At 60.2% G+C, this 23569-nt stretch overlaps 1 protein-coding gene across 5 annotated transcripts in view; it reads right to left on the bottom strand.

The window, feature by feature from the left end:
* Nucleotides 1-5529: 5529 nt before the first annotated feature.
* Nucleotides 5530-23569, bottom strand: part of PAK4 (p21 (RAC1) activated kinase 4) — a 47710-nt gene continuing 29670 nt past the window's right edge. For 2 of the 5 annotated variants that reach the window (XM_061139261.1, XM_061139260.1), the window contains exons 2-11: nucleotides 21188-21288; nucleotides 16468-16541; nucleotides 14637-14894; nucleotides 11810-12271; nucleotides 11190-11627; nucleotides 9980-10113; nucleotides 9649-9775; nucleotides 8429-8554; nucleotides 7030-7164; nucleotides 5530-6509 (exon numbers count right to left, since the gene is read on the bottom strand). In XM_061139261.1, the coding sequence (XP_060995244.1) occupies nucleotides 6354-6509; nucleotides 7030-7164; nucleotides 8429-8554; nucleotides 9649-9775; nucleotides 9980-10113; nucleotides 11190-11627; nucleotides 11810-12271; nucleotides 14637-14840 (1782 nt within the window). In that variant the 5' untranslated portion in view covers nucleotides 14841-14894; nucleotides 16468-16541; nucleotides 21188-21288 and the 3' untranslated portion in view covers nucleotides 5530-6353. The remainder of the gene's footprint in view (nucleotides 6510-7029; nucleotides 7165-8428; nucleotides 8555-9648; nucleotides 9776-9979; nucleotides 10114-11189; nucleotides 11628-11809; nucleotides 12272-14636; nucleotides 14895-16467; nucleotides 16542-21187; nucleotides 21289-23569) is intronic. The other 3 variants (XM_061139258.1, XM_061139259.1, XM_061139262.1) reach the window with 2 other exon arrangements.

Here is a 23569-nt window from a genome sequence, read left to right as displayed (position 1 = left end):
TTCAAGCCTCTACAGGGTCAAATGAGGTAACACTAGGAACTCAGCAAAGTGCAGGACACAGTAAGGTTTTGATGAATGCAAACCATTCCCTCAATTTTGCTTGGCCCACATGATACTGTTAAATGTTTTTATTTAGTGGCCTACCTTTGAGATTCAAGGACTTTCACATGAACATGAGGATTTCTTGAGGAAAATCAGAACATTTGGCATCATCAGATCAAACTTTTGCAAGGCTGTGGAGCCCTGAGAAGTCACTGACCTTCAAAGGGACCTGTGTGTGGCCACTTCCTCCCCCTGCTCCATGTCACTTGTGTGGCCCTGGGGTGTCAGAGCTGGAGCGTCCAGGAGCAGATCTGTCCTGCTCACTGTTGCAGCCTCTCTGCCCAGCCTGAGGCCTGGCTCAGAAAGTCAATGAGGGCGTCCTTGGTGGCTCAGTGGTAAAAAAATCCGCGGCTAACGCAGGAGACAGGGGTTCGATCCCTAGTCCGGGAAGATCCCACATGCCGAGGAGCAACTAAACCCACGTGCCACAACTATTGTGCCTGAGCCCTAGAGCCCGGCAGCCACAACTGCTGAAGCCCATGGGCCCTAGAACTCTGCTCCGAAGCAAGAGAAGCCACCACAATGAGAAGCCTGCACACTGCAACTGGAGAGCAGCCCCCGTTCAATGCAACTAGAAAAAAGTCAGGGCAGCAAGAAAAACCCAGCACAGCCATAAATAAACAAAAAAAATTTTTTTGAAGAAGAAAGCCAACGAGGGACTCACGGCTTTAGGTCTGGCCCCTGTAGGCCATGTGACCTCAGTCTCCTCCTCCGTGAAATGGGGGGAGGTGTGGGATGATTCCTTGGCTCTTCCCCCTGTGGGACATGGCGGGAGGCAGACACGAGGTTTGAGGTCAGCAATGACTTACTGCGGCAGATAAACTGCCATCCTCATTCCTGGCTGCATGTTAGAATCTCCTGGATAATTCTCATTTTAAATACCTGTAACCAGACCCCAACCCACACCAAAGGGGGTTGCCCTTCGCTTACAAAACAGACCTTCATCGTGGCTTTCAAGGCCTTTATTCCTCACAAGACCCCTCTCCTGTTCTTTCATTCCTTCTTTTATGCCCCTCCTTTTCCCATTCTTCTCATGGGAGTCATTCTATTGTGTGAACAAGTCTCTTTTTTGGTCTTGCAAAATGTTGCTATTTAGTCGTGTCCAAATCTTTTGGGATCCCATGGACTTTAGCCCACCAGGTTCCTCTATTTGTGGCATTTCCCGGGCAAGAATACTGGAGTGAGTTGTCATATCCTTCTTCAGGGGATCTTCCTGACCCAGGGATCAAACCTGAGTCTCCTGCATTGGCAGGCGGGTTCGTTACCACTGAGCCACCTGGAAAGCCAGGACTATTTTATATCTACAATTTTTGATCTGCAGACTTGGTTGGCTTGGCTTCTTCCTGTGGGCACAGGTGGGCCCTGGCTCTTCCTAGCTCCCACATAAAGACTGCTGCCGTGAACATCCTTGGGCACGCCTCTTCATGGTCTCAAGAGAGAATTTCTTTGGGAAGTCACCCAAGAGTGGAATTGTTAGGCGATTCGCACTTGGAGCACTTCATTTGACTAAAACAGACTAATTTTTACCAGATTCGTAGTGTTAAAATGACAGCTCATTGTTAAAATTTGCTTTTTTTTTTTTTTAAAAAAAAAGTAAATGTTTATTATTAATTTATTTGTGGCACTGGGTCTTAGTTGCAGCACTTGAGATTTGTCTTCATTACAGCATATATGATCTTTAGTTGTGGCAAGCGGGCTCTTTTTTCTTTAAAAAGTGGAAAGTGCATGGAAAGTTACTTGCAGCATGCAGGATATATTAACAATTCCCTGACCTGGACCCCCTGCATTCTGAGCTCAGAGTCTTAGCCACTGGCCCACCAAGGAAGTCCCTGGAATTTGTGTTTCTCTGATTACTAATGAGTTTGAGCAACTGTGCACATCCTTGTTGGTTTTTGGAACTTTTTTCTTAGTTGCTTGTTTATACCATTGTGTACGCCCATTTTTCTGTAAGGAATGCTCTTTTTCTTGTTTAAAAAAAATATATCTTAAAGATGTTAGGATTTGCAAATATTTTCCCCCATTCTGAAACCCAGTACATTTGCCCATTATGTCCTTCCTTGAACAAAATTAATTTTGGCATAATCAAATTGATATTTTTCTCCTTCGTAATTTATTCCTTTGGGGTTTTCAGAAGTCCTTCTCTGCCCCTAGGTTATCAATTATTTTCCTCCATCAACTTTATAGTTGACCTTTCATGGTGATGTTTAATCCAGCTAGAGAAACACTGTCGGACAAACTAAGGTAATAGTTTTCACATCTCTAATGTGTAATTCTCAGCCGCTGGCCAGAAGCAGCAACTGAATGTGTGAAATGTGGGTAGTGCAACAGAGAGACTAAATACTTAATTTTATTTCAATTTAAAAAGTAAATAAGCACATGTGAATAGCGGCTACTGCCCTGCACTGTACCGACCTCAGTTGTATTTGGTAAGGAGTCAGTTTTTTTTCATGCTGCTGCTGCTGCTAAGTCGCTTCAGTCGTGTCCGACTCTGTGCGACCCCACAGACGGCAGCCCACCAGGCTCCCCCGTCCCTGGGATTCTCCAGGCAAGAACAATGGAGCGTGTTGCTATAAGATGAACCAATTTCCTCAATACCGTTATTAAGCAATCTATTCCCCCCACCCCCCATCCGTTTGCTCTTGGGTACACTTGGGTCTGCCTCTGAGTGTTCTGGGGTGAAGCCTGGCGCATCTAGTGAACTGCAAGATCTTGTAGTGATAGAAGTTTTAGACGCACAGCCGCCCAGAATAAAGACTACATTTCCCAACCTCCTTTGTTGCTGATCGTGGCCGTGTGACTAACTCAGGCCAAAGGGGCCACGGGGAAATCTTTGGGTTACGTCCTTAAAGGGAAGGGGCGTGCCCTCCTATTCACGTGGGAGGGGCCGCAATCCTAGGATGGAGGAGCCGCAAGGTGGAAGGAGGCTGGGACCCTGCTGAGTGAGCAGGGCTGCGTCCCACGCTCCTCGGCCTTTTACCGAGAGCAACTGTGGATCTCAGTGGTTCTCAAACTTGAGTGGGCATCCGCGTCCCCTGGAAAGCTTGTTAAAATACAGATTGCTGGCGCCACCCAGAGTCTCTGATTCAGCCTGGCGTGGGGCTTAGCAATTTGCATTTCCAGCAAGTTCCCAGGGATGGTGCTGGCCCAGCAACTACACTTTGAGAGCCACCGGTTCGACTTGTTTCAGTCACTCATTTTGGGTCGGTGTAAACACACGTCTGACCCACAGGTGAGTACATCCCTGACTCCCCTTCCTGGGCGTCTGCAGTTCAGACCGGCACCCGGAGCGCCCCCTGCTGCAGCGGAGGTAACGTTCACTCGGTGCCTGGTCAGTAACTTGTGGACAGAGGGAGTCCTCCAGGCCACGTGGCTGGGAGGGACGTGTCCCCCGCTACACTGACCCACTTGCGCTTCTAAGACCTCCCTTGTACTGTAGAGGCGGGAAGTCTGAAAACTCCTTGTAGAACTCCCTTGCCAGTGGACATCAGTGAGGTCCTGGTGGTAGGAGGCACTGGAGTGGGAGCAGAAGGCAGAAGTGGGGAGAGCAACCCCATTCCAGCCACAGCTGACCCATTCTGGGATTCTGGTCCTGCCACTGACTCCTTTGTTACTCCAGCCTCCAGGAGGCGGTGGCCTCCCGCCTTTAATAACTGCTGGTTGGGTCACTGGCTCAGCGGTAAAGAATCTGCCTGCAATGCAGGAGATGCAGGTTCGATCTCTGGGTTGGGAAGATCCCCTGGAGGAGGAAATGGCAACCTGCTTCAGTATTCTTGTACGGACAATACCATGGACAGAGGAGCCTGGGGGGCTACAGTCCATGGGGTCACAAAGAGCAACACAATGGAGCAACTGACCACTGCACGGCTGGGTCCTCTGGTCTTCCCAGTGCTTTGGAAACCAACCCCTTGGATTAAGCCCTGCCCCTCCCTGCTCCCGGACCCCACTGGAAACAACTGGAGAGGCTGACCGATACCCTGGGCACCCTGTCTTCGTGGTACCTGGAGGGAGGTCTGGAGGAGGAGATGCCCTCACACCACCCAAGACTTCTTGAAACAGCAGTGATGGTGACTGAAGGTGACAATAACAGTGGCGTCTCCATGGAACCATGCAGAGCTGCCCCCATCGCGCAATGGATGGGCAAATGATTCCCGTCCCTGAACCTAAAGCTCTCTGGGTATCCCGTGAGCTCATCAAACGGGACCTTGAGGAAGAGACAGCTATCTTCTCTCCACCGGCCTTATCTGGCTCTTGGCTCACGGGCATAGCAGCCTCTGCAAGGAGCCCGGAGCTATCCTTTTTTCTATTTTCCATAACAACTTGTATAAGGTGGGAATTACCTGACCCATCTGTTGGGTGGAATTCATTTGTAAAAGCACTCCAGTTTGAAGCTCTGTGTGTGTGTGTGTGTGTGTGTGTGTGTGTTGTCAGGGGGTGGCTGTGGAGGGCGTATTTCAGTCTTTTCTTGTGCTCCCCACACCAATTTTGGCATATATATATTTTTCCCCCACAGAAAATGTATCCATCTCACCCAGGCCTCAAACACACTCGTATACAGCAGTAGTTGGCTGTACTGCTGTTTTAAATCTGTCTGTCTGTCTGTCTGTCATGTGTTCAGCCAGGCGGTCACAGAAACAGAGCCCTGATTCTCGGGGGACTCAGGGCCTGTGGAGAGGGGTGCTAAGGGGGCAGGCGCTGACAGTGGGGGCGAGACAGGACTAAGCCGGATGCTCTGGGCCTTCACACTTTCTGCCCACACACCAGCTTCAGGTCCCTGGTGCAACTGATGCCTGGAGGGCTCTGGGTGGGGGGTTCCCTCCTTGCTCTCCCAGGTGCTGGAGAGGGTGTGCGCAAAGCCCACCCCAGCCTGGGGCAGTCACTGCCCAGAATGCAGAAGCAGCAGTGTCACCTGGCAGCCGGCTTTCCTCCTGAGACCCAGGCTCAGCCCCCACCTCCCCAGCCTCAGCCTGGAGGGAAGGACTCAGTCAATGGAGTGTTTCTGAGGCTGGCAGCGCTGGGTCCCTCTGTGGTAGCCGATCCCCCCAAAGCCCATCTGCCTGCTGACCAGTTTCCTAACATCAGCTCCCAAGGATCAGTTCTCCACTGAACACGCTCCACCCAACCGTTATGTTTCCAGCAAATCGCAGACATGGCAAGCTGGTCATCCTGGCATGTGGACTGGTCAACTGGCTGCCTTTCCAGGCCTGGGGTCGTCGATTGGGTCCCCATGAGAAGGCGTGTTACTGGCTGCTGGGCTGGAATTCCCCCCCACTCCTTGCCAGAGACATGGCCCTGGTCCATAGTGGGTCTGTAATCCTGGGGTCAGCCAAGCCTGCCCCCAAGCCTAGAGCCCCACCCCACCAGCTCTCCCCAACCAGCAGGTTGGGGGTTGGGGGTTGGGGGGGAAGTTCTACACACTGCACACACACAAAACAAGAAAACGTTTTAATTGTAAAACTAACTTGAGGGAGGGGAGGGCGGGGCTGCGCTGAGGGGCCAGGAACCGGATTCTTCAAGCGGTGGTTCTGTCCCCGGAGCCACCCCACGGGCCAAGGACCATCTGTCCCCAGATGGGGGCTAGAGTGTTATAAAATGGCAATATAAATAGACTTCTAGAAAAGAGGAGGCTGTCCAGGTGCAGTAGTCATGTTCTGCAGAGGCTGGGGGTGGGTGGGAAGCCCCGCCCCCTGGATCCCAGGTCCAGCCACACAGAGGGGTGCGGGGCGAGGGAAAAGGCCACTCTTCAGACATTCATGATCGACCCCTGCAATGGCTCGGGGGGAGGGGCTGCGTGTCAGGCGAGGTCTCAGACACCCCCACTTGCAGGCTGGAGGACACCGGAACTGGACCTTCCACATGCACACACACGCGCGCACACGCACACACACACACATGCACACCTTTCGTAGTGTTGTCTCCACCCCCAGCGGCCCCCACGGCAGATTTCCAGTGATGGGAGGCCGCCTGCCCTTCCTGGAAACAGGAAAACCCCGGGGATGGGCCTGTCCCAGAGGGTGGGGCGGGGGTCTTGGGAGCCTCACTTGCTCCCACGAGTCCCTGTGTTTCTTTCAAAGTCACAAAATCAAAACCGGAGTTCAGTAGTAGGGTCCCGCACACCCGCCGACAAGGAGGGTGGCGCCACACGGAGTGTCTCTGGGGCTGGGAGGAGTGGGGGCCGGCCCCCCACTGGCCTCTGGCCGGGCAGGGGTGACCCAGGGGGCTCTTTGGTTCAGGGGTGGGGGTGGCACCGGGCCTCATCGGGTGCGGTTCTGACGCATGAGGGGCACGATGCTGGCGGGCGGGCCCGCTTTGGCCAGGAACGGGTGTTTGAGCAGCTCGGCCGCTGTGGCCCGCTGGGCCGGGTCACGCACCAGCAGGCGGTCCAGGAAGCCCTTCAGGGACGGTGACACCTGTCGGGAGGGGGACGGGAGGGTCGGTGAGCGGTTCCACTGCTCCCTTGCTGTCAGGCCTCCTGCCGTCAGGCCCCCGGTTTCTTCCTGGCCAATGGCCGATGGCATTTACTGCCCAGGGAGGGGCAGAGAGGCCCTCAGCATCTACAGCTTGGCCCCAGGGGCTCACCGCCTCCCCACTTTCATGATTCGGCAGGAGCTGCCAACAGCTGGGCCCTGGAGGCACCTCTTTTTCACCAGGCAATTTCCCCACCAGGAAAGCCCCTCTGCTGGACCTCACTACGGTGCATGCCAGCCAGCCTGAGCACAAGCTCTGAGGGGCTGAGGGCACGGTCCACACGGACACTCGAGGCCTGGGGGACGTGGGAGTGACTCGGCACGCAGTAAGCACCTCCTTAGAGCCATCAACAGCCTCGTCCTGCCCACACCCTGAGCTGTCCGTGGGCTCGGGGCTGGGTGGTGCCCTCCCCCCACCCATGCGTGGTCTCCCCCACACCCACCGCCTGTGGGGGGGGCCCACCTTGTGCAGGTTCTTCAGTCGGGGCGGCAGGTTGTCCCGGATCATCTTCATGGCTTTGAGGGGTGGCTCATTGAAGTAAGGGGGCTCCCCATCCACCATCTCGATCACCATCACCCCCAGAGACCAGATATCCACCTGTGGTGGGGGCAGGGCAGCAGGGCTGAGCTGTGCGGGAGTGGCCAGCGCTTGGGGGACACCCACAGACGGGTGGCCCTGCTTCCATCTTTGCCTCTTCACTCTGGAGTTTTGGGGCCCTGAACACTGATACCCAGCCTGCCACACCCTATGCACTCCTCACCCACGGAACCCTCTGAAGGGTTCTGCCCACCCTGCATCCATCCCCTTCTTTTTGCTACCCCCTCCCCCTGCCCCTGGATTCCTCTGGAGAACCCCCTCCTCACTACTTCAGTCCATGGTGCATGATCAAGCTGTCTTAATCAGCAGAGTGAGCAAACAGTAATTGGGTCAGGAACGGACATGTGACCCAAGCTGAGCCAATCACAGTCAACCCTGAGACTTTAAGCAAGACAGTCAGGAGAACAGTGCTCACAGGCAGGGAGATGCGTCCTGGAGTTGCCAGGGTCATTTCTGCTCTGATGGGGGCGGCACCTGCCTGAGTGAGGACTACTGGGGGACAATCAGAGCCGGGAGGGACACTGCACACAGACAGCTGGGCGTGAAGCCTGCGCCCCCGCCGAACTTCCCAGTCCTAGGGAACCCACTCTTTTCCACTTTGCTAAATCCGTCTTGAGTAGGTTTTGTCACAGGCAGTCCTGGTGGAGATGGTCCCTCAGCATCTCCTACTGGCCTCCCCTCCCAATGTGACCCCACTCCTGCCTGCGGTTCCCCAAGCTACGCTTCCACGGCACCCTGGCCTGGGTCAAGTCTTATCGACTGACTGTCGTCAGAGCCACAGGCCATAGCTGGAAGACCTCAGGGCCAGGCAGGGAATGGCAGGGAGTGAAGCAGGTCAGTGTAGGCAACACAGATGGGTGGGGCTGTGACCAGATGAAGGTCCCCCTGCTCCTCAGCACCTGACTGTTGCCACGAGGGAATGTGGCCTCCTTGTGCCCAGATCACTTGGATTCCCAACAAGGGATCAAACTCAGACTCACATGAGAACTCTTTTTAAAAAAATGCTTGCAAGAGCATCTTCAGAGCACTTCAGCCAGTTTGAAGCCTCTGCCCCAGGCTGGCAGGCAGGGCCGGGGCCGCTTCTGCCCAGCCTCCTGTTCCCATTGTCAAGCGCTGGCTCCGAACTAGAACCCAGTCGGCGAGGAGTGCACGCAGGCAAGTCTGTCCCTGGCGACCAAGCCCCCTCACCCCAACACTGGCTGTTCTGGACTGCGACAGCATAAACCAGTGCTGACAGCAGGGCGACCGGCCGCCTCTGGCTCACCTCTGGCCCATAGGGCAGGCGGGAGATGAGCTCCGGGGCCATCCAGTAGGGCGTGCCCACCAGGGACTTCCTCCGTGGCACCTCCTTGCTCACCTGGGCACAGAACCCGAAGTCTGACAGCTTCACCTGGAACAGGGAGCAAAAGTGGGGATCAGAGGTGCTGGCGGGGCAGAGTGAGCAGAGGCGGTCGCCTGTTTAATTCCTCAGCCTCTGACACACTGGGTTTCTACATGCCACCCAGAGGTTAAAGCCTGTCCTCGGCGGAACTCTGCTGTCTCCTGGCTGGGGCCCTCAGCTGTGTCAGCTGCCTGAAATCACACATCTGCCTCCTTGACAGGGTCTGTGCTGAGGCTCCTGGGGGAGGCAGCCTGAGTCCCATGGGTACCAGAGGCTGGGCAGGGATTCAGACCAGGGCTGGCTCCCAACGCCGTGCCCTGGGCCCTGGCTTCCCGGCAGGCGGCATGTCTTCAGTTGGCAGGGGGTGAGAGCGATGCTGCCTGTCCCTCTGCAACAACCACCTCCCCAGAACCAAAGACTCACACCTTCTTGGGAACTATGGGCCCTATTCAGACTCCTGAGGATGTCAATGGACCCTCCAGAGAGCATGCTCACACTGCACATTCAGTTCTGTGCTCACCTGTGTCCCCCAAACATGTCTGTAGAATCTTCAAGTCTTTATGACCCGTACCGAGACTCCCTGGGAAGCAAAGCCTTCCCCTGACCCGCCCCCGCCTCTGTGAACTGACTTAACTTTCCTGGGGGAGGGCAGGCAGATCACCAGAATCTGGTGAAAGTCAAGGGCCCTCTCCCACTGAAAAATCACATCCATTTTTGGAATATGAATGCAGGTTCTGGGACCATGAGGCTCATCCATGGACTGCAAACTCGGAGCTTTGGTCCAGAAGACAGGACCAAGAGTCCACGGCCCAGTCCTGGACGCCAGGCCAAGAGTAGGTTCTCATACGGCTGAGAGCTGTGGCCGGCCACCCAGATGCAGTCTCCCCTCTCTGGGTCCAGGGCTAGACTCCATTTCTCAGTGGCTGGGGCTGATGATGGCAGAGCCCCCCACTCACCTGGACCCCTGACTCTGGACTGATGCACAAGGAAGGAATGCATGTACTGCTCCTCAAAGGTCTGAACTGGGGGTTGGGCCCACCCTACCTGCAGGAGGAGAGCTGGGCAGAAGTCAGGGGAGGCCAAGCCACCCCACCACTGCTCACCCTGCCGTCGTGGGTCAGCAGGATGGAGTCGCTCTTGATGTCCCGGTGGATGACCCCCTGGGCATGGAGCACGGACAGGGCCTGGAGCACGGCCAGGCACACGGCGGCGATCTGCTCCTCGTTCATCCTGGGAGGGCAGGCAGGTGGGGGGCGGGGAGTGAGGGGGGCAGACATGGCCCCGCCCTGGGGTCTGATGGGGACAGCGGGTTGGTTCTGAGACGCGGCCCCGCCCCAAGGGTCTGGTGGAGAGCAGTCCTGTCACGGGAGAGGTCTGGGGGCACTCTGGGGACCCAGCAGGCTGGGTGCCACGGCGTCCAGCTGCCCGACTGACCTGGTGTGCGTGACGATGTCGGTGAGGGCGCCTCCCTCCAGGAACTCCATCACCACCCAGAGCTCATCGCCGACCAGGTAGCTGTTGTACATCTCCACCACGTTCTCATGCTGGTAGTCCCTCATGATCACCACCTGCACGTGGGAGGCGGGGTTGGCACCACAGAGGGAGGACCACCAGCCCCTGCTGCCAGAGCCCTCCCTCTCGGCCTGGGTGGGGGCCCTGCCAAACTGCAGGTCCAGTTCCACCTGCCACTTCTGCTCATCGGGGTCCAGTCCAGGGACTGTCCTCCCACTGCCGAAGCCCAGATACCCACAAGGCAGCGAGGGGCCTGACATCTGTATTCTATTCCAAGGTGCTCCCACCCCATGCACACCTCACACTGCTGATGTTGATCTCTGACCAGCCCTGAGTGGGTCTGCGAGTGGCCCTGATGGCCAGGCTGGCACTGGGAGAGGGCGCTGGGACGAGAGCATTAAGCACAGGGCTGAGACCGGAAGGATGAGCAGGCAGCTCAGACACAAGGCGGGGGTGGGGGTTAGATTCCAGGGGCAGGAAGGCCTAGCAAGGCAAAGCCTGGAGGTGGGGGACACGATGCTCATTGTGCGCAGCTCCGGCAGGCCGCTGCCTGGGGGAAGGGTGACAGGCTCAGGCCTGAGGGGCTGGGGTGGGAGTGGGGAGCTTCAGGGCCCTGGCCCGGGGACAGGGGTGGTGGGGCCTCTCTGAGATGGGGAACCAGGAGAGGCAGGTGTGGGGTCAACACTGTGAGGCCAGCATGGGACTTGGTGGTGAGGGGCTGGAAGGCACGCAGAGGGTCAGTGGGGCTCGGGGCCTGGAGCTGAGGCTTGGGGCCTGGCCTGGCCAGGACAGGACGGCATGGCAGTGGGTATCGTGGGGACAAAGGAGACAGCCTGGGGAGGCGTGAGGAGTGAAGACAGGAGCTAGGTTCAGAACCCATGCCTGGCAAACCCGAAGCCCCACAGGGCCTCTCCCAGTTCTCAGCCCTGCATGCCCTCTAAACCATGGGGTAGGGGAGCCTTGAGAGGAGTGGGACAGCTGGGGGGGGGCAGGTGGGGAGGCGGGGAGCCCAGGAGGAATGGGGCAGGTGGGGGAGCCCTGGGGGGAGCAGGGGGACCCCAGGAGGAGCAGGGGGGGCAGGGAGCTCTGGGGGGAGGCGGGAGCCCCAGGGGGAGCGGGGCGGCAGGCCCACCTCGTTGAAGAGCAGCTCCCGCCGCTGCTGCTTGCGCAGGTCCATCTTCTTGACGGCCACCAGCCTGCCGGAGCTGCGCACGGTGGCGATGCACACGATGCCGGTGGAGCCCTCACCGATCTTGATGAAGTTGTCCAGGTAGGAGCGGGGGTCGCCGGGGTCCACCACCAGCTGCAGGGCAGCCCGGAACTGCTCGTGGGACACTCGCTGGGGTTCCCGCTGTGGTGAGCGGGGGCCGGGGGGCCCGGGGGCGGGGGGCACGGCGGGGGCGGCGAGGGCGCGGGCTGGAGGGGCCAGCTGGGGCTCAGAGGCGTGGGGGCCCAGCACTCCAGGGCTGGGGGCGCCGTGGGCTCGGGCAGGGGGCCGGGAGGAGGAGGACTGGGGGACGGCCAGGCCCCCCACCGATGGCCCGTTGGGGGCCATGTTGTGAGGCTCCCCCTGCAACAGAAAAGAGAAGCGGCTGTCAGGGGAGGGGCTGGGGGACAGGGACCCCGGCTGCGGGACAGACATATGGCAGTCAAGATGGAGATGGACAGTGGGCTGGGGCGGGCTGGAGTTGGTTGGCGGGAACAGGGTGGGCAAGGCGACGGTCAGGGGTCCTGGGGTGGGGGAGTGGTTACCTGGGTGCCCCGGGATGGGTGGTCCGTGTCGGCCCGCGGGTACGTGTTAAAGGGCCGGCCAGCCGCCACTTTTGCCCCGCTGGCTAGACTGGCGGGTTGGTGGGGGGTGCCGACGTCAGGCCCAGAGAGGGGGCGCTTGTCCCGGGAGGACTCCTGGGGCCCTCCTGAGCCCTCCCTGGAAGACTTGGGCCTCTTGTCCGGCCCCGCCCGCCGCCTGTCACCACTGCCGCCACCCGCCTCGCCGTGACCGGCCCCCCGGCCTTGGCCGCCCGCCTTCTCTGGGCCCCCTCTGGCCATGGCGGCCTGCTCCGCGGGCATCCCGTTTTCCTGGCGGGCACGGGCGGGTGGCGGCGGGCTGTCTCTCCGCAGGGAGTTGGAGCGTGTCACCGACATGTTCTCGAACTCGTCGAGCAGCAGCGTGAGGGCCCCATCCTTGGCGCCTTTGCTGCCCCGCACGATGGTCTGGGGTCCAGGGCAATGGCAGGGTGGGGGCCGGGCAAGGAGGAGGGGGACACAGGACGGGCATCCAACACAGGCGGACAGGACAACACAACACGCACAGAGACAAGACAGAGACGCAATGAAGAAATGCCATGGGGTGATGGTGGGCTGGGAGGGTGGGGGCAGGCCCGGGAGGCCCCCATGGCCCGTCCCCCAGCACCGAGCCTCTGCAGGGTAGGAGGGAGCTGCCCCGCACCCCCCCATCGGGTTGTTGCCCCCGGGCTGGGAGCACAGGTGCCCAGGATGCCCCTCGGAGAAGCACCCCCTGCTCTTCCTTGTTCTCCAGGCTTGGGGGGCAGGGGCGGTCCCTGCCCTACGGGGTGGAGGGGAAGGAGGGCAGAGGCCACGCCAGCCCATAATAAGCCCTGGAAAGCTGCAAATTACAGGATGCGGGGGCCAGGGCCCAGCTTGGCACTTCCTTGCCTGCAGCCTGGCAGGGCTGTGAGCCGCAAACACGCTCTGCTCCCAGGGAGGCTGAGGGTGGGGAAGGTAAAGTGAGAAAGGTCTGGGCCTGGAGCAGAGAGCAGGAGGGCCCAAGGGCTGGTACAGGGGAATGCGAACGTAAAGTGTGTCCCAGACGCACACTGCCTGCCATGGCCACCGCCCTGATCCAGGTCACTGCCTCCAGGGCTCCCCCTAGGGGCCCTCACCCACCAGCCCCAGGCACACGGGGCCTCTTAACTGCTCCTGAAACACACCAGGCATACCCCAACCTCAGGCACTGGCTGCTCACTCTGCCAGGAGCATCCTCACCTCTGCCTGCTCGGGGCTCCCCTCCCCAGTGCACGGCCCCCTTCAGATCTCTGCTGCAGACCCCCCTTGATTTTCTGTGGTCTAAAGTGCCAGCCTCGAACCCTCCCTATGTCGCTCTCTTGCTTTCCTCTTCTCTAGAGCACTTAGAACCAGCGGATGTGATGCCTGTGTACGGCTGTCCGTGGCCTGCAGCCCCTGCTCACTGCCTCTCCTGGACCCTGGCTGCTAGTAGGGCAGCCTGGTCTTGCCCCAGGCGCCCAGTGAAACAAGGGAGTCAGACACCTGCTCAGGCTTTGGTGCTGGAGTAAGAGGTCAGGAATCCCTGGGGGTTTGGGGAGGATTTTTACGAAGTGCCTGAATGAGGGCATAACCAGCAGGCATGCAGACACAGGGCCTGGCAGCGGGTGGGACCGAGGTGGGCCGGGTGGGGCCAGCGGGCCCAAAAGAGCCGGCATTCTGCTTGCGCAGGCGGCTGCCCCTCCAGTGGCCCTGGCAGATTTACCAGAAGGCAGAAACAGAGACTTGGATGTAAAGTCTTGCTTTTCTAGGCAGTGGCAAAGAATTCAAAGGATCCCAAGCCCCCTGCCTGGGGCGCATAAACACCTCAGTGGGAGACCCTGGAGGAAAGCGTTGGCCTGGGGCTCCTCCCGCCAGGCTGGGCTGGGCAGGGCTGGGCTGGGCACGGCAGCCAGGGCACCAGCCAGCATGAGTCAGCCCCGGGCCTGCTGACCAGCCCACCTACCCCCACCCCCACCCCTTGGAACAACCCAGGCTGCCCTTCCTGGTTCCCACTGCCCTTCGGGTAAAGTCTGTGCTCCGAGGCCGGCTTCGCAGGCTGCGGGGGCCACACCCCTGCCCCCAGACCAGCCTCACCACAGGCCACGCCCGGGGGCCAAGACTATGGAGGCAGGAATGGGGTTAAGGGCATGGGCCTTAGAAATGGACCTCGATTCAAATCCCAGCTCGGCACTGTTTGCTTAAGATGTCAGGGAAAAAACAAACCGCCCCCTCTCTCCGCCCCCGATGCTTCACGCGGGCTGCTTCCTCCACCACAAGCCCTGGCCCTCCACCATCTGCCTGAATGACTCCTCCTTGGCCTCCGCCCTCAGGGCTCAGCTCAGGTGACCCTGACTCCAGGAAGCTGGCCTGGACTCTGGGGCTGGGTCAGACAGCCCCTCCGGCCTTTCCTGGCCCAGCCCTGACCACTGGGGCGGTCACCACGTGGGAACTGGTCTGCCCCTCTGCCTGCGATGGGAGGCCTGTCAAGACCCAGGACGAGTCTGTGGTCCTGGGGACAGAAGCACAGGGCTCAGGACAGATGAACGACTTGGGGCTGGCGTGGGGGACCGTCAGAGGGTCAAGGTCGGCGGGGGCTTCTCAGGAAGGGAAGGTGGGTTGGTGCTGGTGCCAGGTGAGGGATCAGTGGTGGATGGGTGAGGTGAGGATGGGGGGTGTGGTTGGGGTGTGTCTGTTTGGTGGTCAGCAAGGGAGGGTCAAGTGTGGGGCTGAGGGCTGGGGTCACCCCACGGGGGTCGGCGCAGGTCAGGAGAGGCAGTGGTGGGTGCCAGCATACCTTGGGGGCCCCAGGCTGGATGGAGGTGATGCAGGCGGGGTCGATGAGGGGCTTGGGCCGGCGAGCTGACTCCTCGATCAGGCTCTGCCACTGGCGGGGCAGCCCTGTGAACTTCTGCTCATGCTGGTCGAAGCCCGTGTGCACGCGGTGCTCGAAGTTAGATGGCGCCGAGATCTCGACCCGCTTTTTCTTCTTCCCGAACATGGCGCCAGGCTCTCCGCGTGGAGAGGGTGTAGGCTGGGGCTCCGGCCGGCAGGCCTGCGGAAGGGGGCAGCTCGCCAGAACCTGCTGCTTCTCCTCCATCCTCCTTCCTCCCCACTCCCCCACCCTTTCCACAGCCTGTACCCCACCTGCTGCTGAGGGACCCTGTGAACACTCAAGTCAGGCCCCTGGCTCGGAGCCCGCTGGCGGCCCCACCCCACTCAGGTAAAAAGGCGAGCACTCCCCGTGGAGGACTTCTCTGCCCTCAGCTCTTCTGGCTCACACTGGCTTCCGAACCTCAGGGCCTCTGCCATGGCGGTTCCCTCTGTGGGGCCTGACACCTGACTCCCTCCCGCTTCAGGAGCCAGTCACTGGTGACTCCTCTTCTGAACGTGCCCCAGGCCCCCCATCCTTCCATCCCAGCTCACTGCATGTTTAACTTCTGGAAACTGCTGCTCAGTTTTATGTTTGGGCCCCCCTGGTGGCTCAGATGGTAAAGAATCTACCCGTAATGCGGGGCACCTGGGTTCGATCCCTGGGTCAGGCAGATGCCCTGCAGAAGGGAACGGCTACCTGCCCCAGTGTACCTGCCTGGAGAATTCCACGGACAGAGGAACCTGGTCGGCTACAGTCAATGGGGTCACAAAGAATCGAACTTGACTGGGTGACTAACACACACAGTCTTGTGCTTATAGTTCGGTGTTTACAACGCCCATCACGACTCTCAGTGATATGGGCCCGGTCTCATCTGCCGTTTCCTGGTGTCTCAGCCCCACGCCCAACACACAGTATGTGCTCTGTGACTGGTGCCTAAGGCCTGCCACTTCTGTGCCTGCTTTCTCAGCCTGGACTGTGGGCTAGAAACAGCACACATCTCTGGTTACTGGTTCAACACGTGGTTACCAAGTCCCTGTCCGATACGTGACTCCTACGCAGCCTCACTAATACACTCCCACTTTACAGATGAGGAGACTAAGGCTTGGAGGAGGCAAGTTCCACACAGAGTGGGGCAAGACCCACTTACTGAAGGATCCTAACAGATTAAACTGCCCCTGTCTTTAGGGCCTGTGGCTTCCAGGCCGGTACTTGTTCACAACAGTACCGGCACAGCAGCAGTAAACGCTCAATGAAAGTGAAAGTCGCTCAGTCCAACCCTTTGTGACCCCGTGGACTATAGCCTGCCAGGCTCCTCTGTCCATGGAATTCTCCAGGCAAGAATACTGGAGTGGGTACCCATGCCCTTCTCCAGGGGGTCTTCCTGAACCTATGAAAGCTGAATTTAAAAACCAAAGGGGCTGAAGGGGACACGCGGAATGGTGGTGTCCCACAGCGGGGGCCAGAGACATGAAGGGCAGGGAAACCAGATGGCCAGAGTACAAATCTCTCTCTGCCACCTACTGTGTGACCCTGGGCAAGTGACTTAGCCTGTCTGTGCCTCGGCCTGACCCCTGTGGGGCTGCCGGGAGGATTAAGGAGTTAATTACTGAGCAGGGCTCGGTGCAGAGCATGGAGGGAGGACCCAGTCGGCGTTTGCTCTTCTGACGATGAGGATGACTCCCAGCTGTGTCAGGGCCCAGATGCTGTGCCCCCAGCCCTGGTCCCACACACGCGCCCCGGGAGCCCCACAGACCTGCTTCGTTGCTGGCTGTGCTAGAAGCGCCCTTGGGCGGGTGATGTCTCCTCTTGGGGCTTCGGGTCACTCATCTGTAAAGTGGGAAGAAAACATCCTTTGCTTACTTATCCACCCATCCATCAGCAACTCACTTCTTTGCGCCCAGCCTTGTGCTGGTCGGTGTGAGGGACAGAGTGGTGACCCAGACAGCCTCTGATGGCCCAGAATGGTCGGGGCTGGGGTCACAGAGTGCCAGACCCAGCCTGGAAGGATGGCGGGGTGGGGATACGGGAGGCTTCCCAGCAACGGGCTCGTGTGAACTAAGACCCGAAGGACAAGGGGAAGTGCGCTGGGTGGGGATTTCTGTCTGGCTCAGGGCTGGCTCCTTAGCATCTGGCACGGTGCCCGGGCGGGGCTGGCCCCAGTGTGGTCAGTCTCGTGACCCGGTGAGGACACTCGTGAGCGGATCCGCGATGCGGCCCCGGCAGCCCCTGGTCGTCCTTCCGGCTTCTTTCCCGCGGGAGCAGGGCGTGAGGGCGGAGAGGCCGCCATCCCCAGCCCAGAGGTGGGACTGTCAGTGGGCAGCCGTCCAGGAGAACCGGTTTGGCGGCGGGAGCCCAGTGGGAGGCGGGTGGGGACCCAAGCAGCCAACCTGTCTCAACTGGCCTGGGCCTCCTGGCCAGCAGGTGGCCAGAGCCAGGGCTCTGCCAGGGAAACAGACCTGGCCAGGGTGGGGGGCGCCCTCTGCCCCAGCCCCTCCTCTACCCCCACCAAGCTGGGAGCCCCTTCAATGCGGCTCCCCCATTCCAGCCCCCAGAACACTGTCCATTCCACCCTCCCAGGCCTCAGGGACCCTGATCAACCCGGTTCTCCCTCCAGGCTTCTCTGCCCTCACCTCTCTTGCAGCTCCAGCTCCTCTCCTGGCCCCTACACCCCGACTCTCCCCCATCTTCCCAGACGTGCGCCCCCCTCACCTGCCCGCCTTGGTCCCACTGCCTCCTCACTGTCTGCCCAGATTTGCCCCCGCCTGGCTTCAGGCCCAGCCTCACTCCTCACCTCAGCCTCTCCCACTCTGCCTGCCTGCCCATCCCTGCCCCCCAGCCCGCAGTCTGCGGGCCCCAAGTCAGCTCCGAGCCCTCTGCAGGACAGGATTAGCCGCATAACCCCTCACTAAACCCGGGAGAGGGAGGAGCTTAGCATACAGACGGGGTGGGCAGGAGGCAGCCTGTTAGAGGGGGCAGCCAAACCAGAATGCTCACCCGTGAGCCCCCAGGCCCCCCAGCCCCCGCCCCCCGTGGCGGGTGACTGCAGAGGATGGGGAGAGAGGGGCACACCTCCGGATATTTGCCTGGGGCCACCCCTTCCCTCTGGGCGCTGCACAGAGGGCAGGACAAACAGAGGAACTGGCCGTGTTTATAGTGGCCAGGCGGGAGCCCCACCCCGGGGCAGCTTTCACCGCTGGCTCCCTGACCCCTCCATCAGTCCCCAAGCTCCTGACTTTACAGGGGCCACAGAGGGGAGGGAGAGGAGCTGCTACATGTGAAGGGAGGGGCCTGGCCAGGAGCAGCGGGGTTTCAAGGAGTGGGTGCTGGGTTCCCAGGCAAGCCCAGAACTCAGGAGTCAGACGGCCCAGAGCCCGGAGGCAGGCTCTGCTGGGAGGCTGAGCCAACCCACGGTGGAAGCACGCCGCGTGGCCCTGGGCCAGCAGCTCTGTGCCTCAGTTTCCTCTTCTATTAGAAGAGGACCAAGACAGTACCTGCTTCCAGGAGTTCCTGCAAGCAGTCACAGAGAACCCAGCACGATGGCCTGGCCCCTGGGCCGGTGCGCACAACAAGAGAGCGGGCGGTAGACATCGGTCACCGTGACGGCAGCACCGGTCCTGCCAGCCCCTCTGCTAAGCACTCAACCCAGAATCTGCACGCCCGACCCCGGATAAAGGGGCCAACTTGGGCCTTGTGTCACAGACAAGGAAGATAAGGCACAGAGCGGGCACCCGCTGGCCCAGGTCACACACAGCTTGGGACGCAGAGGGGACTCAAGACACCAGGCTGGTCTAACCTGAGTCCGGGCCCTGCCAGTTCTCGGAATGACAGCAGCCGCATCCCTGGAGACACGTGTGTGCCCGGGGCCTGCTCTGTGTCTAATCGCATTCCACCCTCGCCCCTAACCTGGGAGACAGGCATGCCCATCAACCCCAATTCACAGGTAGGGGTGCAAGGGGAACCAAATTTGAACCCAGGCAGTTGGAGACTCGCCTGTGCTGTGGGTGTGCTTCTGTGTCATTATCGTCATCAACTCCAAGACTGTCCCTGGTCTCTGTCCCTTCCTCCCTCCTTCCCCTTCCTCTGTCCACACTGCTTTTTCTCTCCTGCCCTGACCCGTCCTGGCGGAGAGGGTCCCTCCTCCTCCTACCTGCCCAGGCCCCCAGCGGTAGGTGGGAGGCAGCACAAACAGGACCCACCACCGCCACGCCACTCTCCACCCCTGGGGCTCCTCCCCTGCCTATTCCACAGGCCTTCGGCACGTCCGTCTGCAGCAAGAAAAGCAGTCCAGGAGCCAGTGCCGGCCACCAAACGTGGTTTACTGCGGCTCAGCCCCATGACTCACACCACCACCTCCACCACCGTGGGGGACCCTGAGCCTGTAGAGACGCCGTTGCTGAGCTCACTGCCTCCCCAGGACTTCTGTGGAGTGGCTGACCTCACTTCCATTGTGCAGATGTGGAAACTGAGGCTCACAAAGGTGAAACCTCTTGCTACGGTCACCAAGCAGAGGTGGGCATGGAAGACAGTTGCTCCACCACAGAGTCAACATCCTTAAACTCTGGCCCGTGGCCCAGGAGGTCTTGCACGATCGGCCAGTCAGCTCTCCTCCCACAGGCCCCCTCGCCCCCTCTGTCCCAGCCACCTCGGCCTCTTCACTGTTCTTCACACCCTGGACATGCCCCGCTTCAGGGCCTTTGTTCTGGCAGCTGGCCCCCCACCAACTCTCTTCTCACTGATCTCCACATAGCTCCCTCCCTCCCTCTCTGTCTCCACCCAAGTCTACGCATGAATGTCCCTGCTCCTGTCCTCACGCCTTCAGTGCCCTCCCGGCTTTATTCTTCCCCACTGCACTCACCACGTAACTCTGTGTGTGTGGGTGATTCTTTGGTGTCTGCTCCTACGAGAATGTCAGCTCCTCCAGGGGAGTAGGGCCTGACCTCTGTCGAGCTCCCCACTGTACCCCAATGCCTACAGTGTGGCATGGCAGGCAGTTTAGGAACATCTGGTGAATGAACACATTCACCTGAACGCGCTACAGGGCACCCCTGCTCAGACACCTCAGGCTCTGCCCAGGGTCTCTCTCTGGCGGAGAAAGGCCTGGAACCCAGAGGTGGAGGGTGAAGACGTGGAACACGGGAGGACGGGGCGCAGGCTGCAGCCACCGGCCCAGGCCCGAAGCTCAGTTTGCTCCCCCAATGCAGACACACGTTTATCCTACTCTAAAATGTTCATTTCAATTAAAAAAAAAAAAAACTTGTGAATGATTTCACATGTGGGATGGGCAGTTTCCAACCTGTCCGAGCAAAACCTTCCCATTTTCCAGTCACCCTCTGCGCTCCCAGGCTCTGCCCGCTGACCTTCCATGAGAAAAAATGGCACCACGCTGCAGCTCCCCACACCAAGGAAACGAGTGCCTGGAGAGAAGCCAGGTCCGCGAGTGTGACCGCGCTCGGGAGTGCGTGTGTACACGTGTGCATGTGTGTGCAGGCTTCCTTTCCTCTTGCCCTGCCTGCAGCCCTGAATAAAACTGCCCCCACCCCACCGGGCAATGGGGGGTGCTGACTCGGCCAGAGCCCTGAGGCCCGAGCGGAGGACACGGCAGGGGCCACGGCCGCCCTTTCCTAGTCACTAGAGCAGGAAGCGGGCGACGGAGAGGCGCTCACCGGCCCCCTCACCCTCCTGCCATCATCTGCACCCCCTGGCTCCAGAAGCCCCTTGGCTGCCTGCCTCCCTACACTGTGCTCTGATGCTGGAGGGGGGTCTGGCTCACCTCGGCAGCCCCTGCAGGCTCTCACGGCCCCCTGAGGCCCCACACCATTCCCCCTCACACCTCTGCTCAGCCCTTGCTGCCCATCCACGTGCCCGGCCCCCCATTCTCCTCCTGCCTAGTCCTTGCAGGGAATCCTCAGGTACCCTGTCCCCAGACCCCGCCTCAAGCTTTGGGACGGACATGTGCCCAAGCCCTCTCCTTGGCAGACACCTGCTCTCCCCACAAAGGGCCCATCACACCCACCCGCCATCATCCTTGTCGGGTGAGAGCTGAGCTCTGCCAGGCCCGGGGCAGAGCCCTCAGTAGAGGCCAGGGGAGCCGGGGATGTCCCTGCCCTTGCCAAGCTCACATTCGAGGGGAAAGGAGATGGCTCACGGCGAGATACACCAGAAAGCCAGCTAGCGAGTCAGAAGGTGAGTGCTGAGGAGAGAAAGAGCAGGGGTCAGCTGGGTGTGGAGGGTGAGGGGACGTGGGGACCTTCAGTGCAGCAGTCAGGGAGGGCCTCGCAGAGGAGGTGATGCTAGAGCAGGGACCCGGGTGGGGAGACGAGCGGGGCCCCGGGGGAGAAGGACCCCGGCCGCAAAAACTGCCAGCGCGAAGGTCTGGAGGCCAGAGAGCAGAGTGGAGACCGAGTGGCCGCGGCGGGCGGGGCGGGGGGGCATGGGGTGAGGGAGGAGGGCCACGGGGAGGACTCGGCTCTTACCTGAGAGCCGCAGGAAGGCTGTGAGCAGGGCAGGAGCGGGGAGGCCTGGAGGAGGAGGACGCGTGAGGCCAGCAGAAGAGGGTGGGCAGGACACGTGGGGCCTGTGGAGGCGGGAGGAGTGGGCAGCTTCTGTAGCAGCTGGAGCGTGAGCTTTTCGGGGCTGGGGGCCTGGTCTGGTCTTGCCCATCGCCACATCCCCCAGAGCCTGGCACCCGGTCCGTTCTCTCCCGGCCCTTAGCATCACCTAACGTGTTACATGCTCACGGGCGTGTCAGTTGTCTCCCCGCTAAGCTGGTGGCTCGGAGTGGGCAGGAAATATGTTCCAGCTGTTATCGCTGGGTCCCAGCAACAGGGTTCTGCCCTGTGTGGTTACTGGGTGGGTGGAAGGGACACACGTGTTTCAGCGCTGACTCTGACCATGCTAAACCCTCCAGGCGGTTCCTGGGTGGGCGGGTGGAGAGACCTCTCCTCTCCTGTTTCCCTAACTAGGAAACTGAAGCCCAGAGATGGGAAGTCCCTGCCAGGGCTGCCCAGGGCCGGGGCACAAAAGTGCCCGCTCTGCCCCCCTGGAGAAGACCTGTCGCTGCCCTCTTAGCTTCCTGCCTCCCAGCAACCCCGGCTCCTGCCAAAACTTCTGCTCCAGATGCAGGACCTAGAGGTTTACGGGACGAGAACCCTTACAAGAGACAACTCGGCCTCGGATGACCATAACCAAGATCAGGAAAGCCATGTGGTTAGGAGGGAATCTGAAGAAAGGTTAAACAAAACCCTCCACAGGGGTGAGACTCCCCACTGGGACGGAGCAGGGTCCCGCCCACCCCGGGGCCTCACCTCCTCCCCACACTTTGCCCCTGCCACACGAGCCCCTTCCCAGTCCAGGACACACAGAGCTTGCTCCAGCCTCAGGGCCTTGGTACCCACTGCTCCCTCGGCCCACAGCCGCACGGCTCACCTTTCCTCGACCATCAGGTCAGTGCAAGCACATTCCCTGACCCCCTGACAAAATCTGCACCCCAGCTTTATACTTCTCCGTGGCATTTATTACCATCCGGCATTTTACACACTGGCTGACCACAGGTCCTGCCTCCGGCCCCTGCCCCCCAGCAGAGGAGCGGTGGCTCCCCAAGAACAGGGGCCTCTGTCTTGTTCTCGCTGAACCCCTGGCAGCTAGGGGGCCTGGCACACAGCAGGCATCGGTAACAGCTATGCTGTGACTCAGTGATGCCACTGCCGTGGTGATGAGGCTGGACCCCAGGAGGAGCAGGGCAGAGGGTGAGACAGGAGCCCCCCAGCTCTGTCCACACCGCCTGAGAATCTGACCTTGACGCCTGCAAAGGAACTGGGCCTCTTTAGAATCTGAGTCTGGCTATTTAGCAAATAACCTGGCGTTTGTTCCAAACACAAGAGGTGCCCGGCTGTGAGCCCACTCTCCCAGGCCCTCCCACCACGCAGCCTAGGCAGGGAATTTGAGCAAGTGGCAGTAAATCTCGGCCAGAGGCACATCACACAGGGAGTACGCTGCCAGAGACCCGTGAGTTCCCACGAGGGGTGAAATCCCACAAAAAGACACAGATCCGGGGCCACCCTGGCCTGGGGGAGCAGGGCCTGGAGTCGGCTGTGCGGGGAGCGAGGGGCAGCCTGCTCTGTGTTCCGGCCACACCACAGGCCTCTGCCGACAAGGACTTCAAGGGCAGCTGGTGAGGAAGAGCAGACACCCAGGCTTGTGGCCGCTCCACCACCGTCAGGCTGTGGGCCGAGAGCTCGTGACTCTGGGCCCCCGTGTCCTTGTCTGCAAACTGGGGGTCATAATGGTCTCTCTCTCCCCAGAGGGTGTTTGAATGATCGAAAGAGATGATCTGGCAAAGCGTTCAGAACAGTGCCTGGCGCCAAGTGGGTCCTTACTACTACAGGCTGGCTGTGGTTATCAGCGCTGCTGTTGTTTCCGAGCGAATAAAGGAAGAGATGAAGGAAAGAGGATCCCCAGAGCAGGGTCCCCCAGAGCAGGGTCCCCCAGAGCAGGTGTGCCAGTGCTACTGTCTCCGTTAAGACTTTCCTTCTCCAGGGCTGGGATGGGGGAGCGTAATGGGCCCTCATTATGTTCTGAGGGCAGGTCTGCCTCTCCCGCTAGACTGTGTCCCCCCGGAGGACAGGCCCTGGGGCCATCTCGGCCACCCTGCCCAGCACAGGTCGGGGCACAGCTCAGAGAATGTGGCTGAATGACCAGACGGTGCTTCCCTTACCCTGCGGTGCTCCGAGCCCCCCGGGGGGCCAGGCGGCTCCTGTGGCAGCCCCAGGGGTGGCCCCCCGTCCCCCGGCCAGGCTCCACGGGGCACAGACACCAAGGGCGCTGTTGGAGCCCCTCAGCCCCGGGGAGGGGAATGG

Source organism: Dama dama, chromosome 4 (assembly GCF_033118175.1).
Source record: "Dama dama isolate Ldn47 chromosome 4, ASM3311817v1, whole genome shotgun sequence".
NCBI lineage: Eukaryota > Metazoa > Chordata > Mammalia > Artiodactyla > Cervidae > Dama > Dama dama.
Note: the sequence above shows the minus strand (reverse complement) of the source record. Positions and strands in the feature narration are given on the sequence as shown.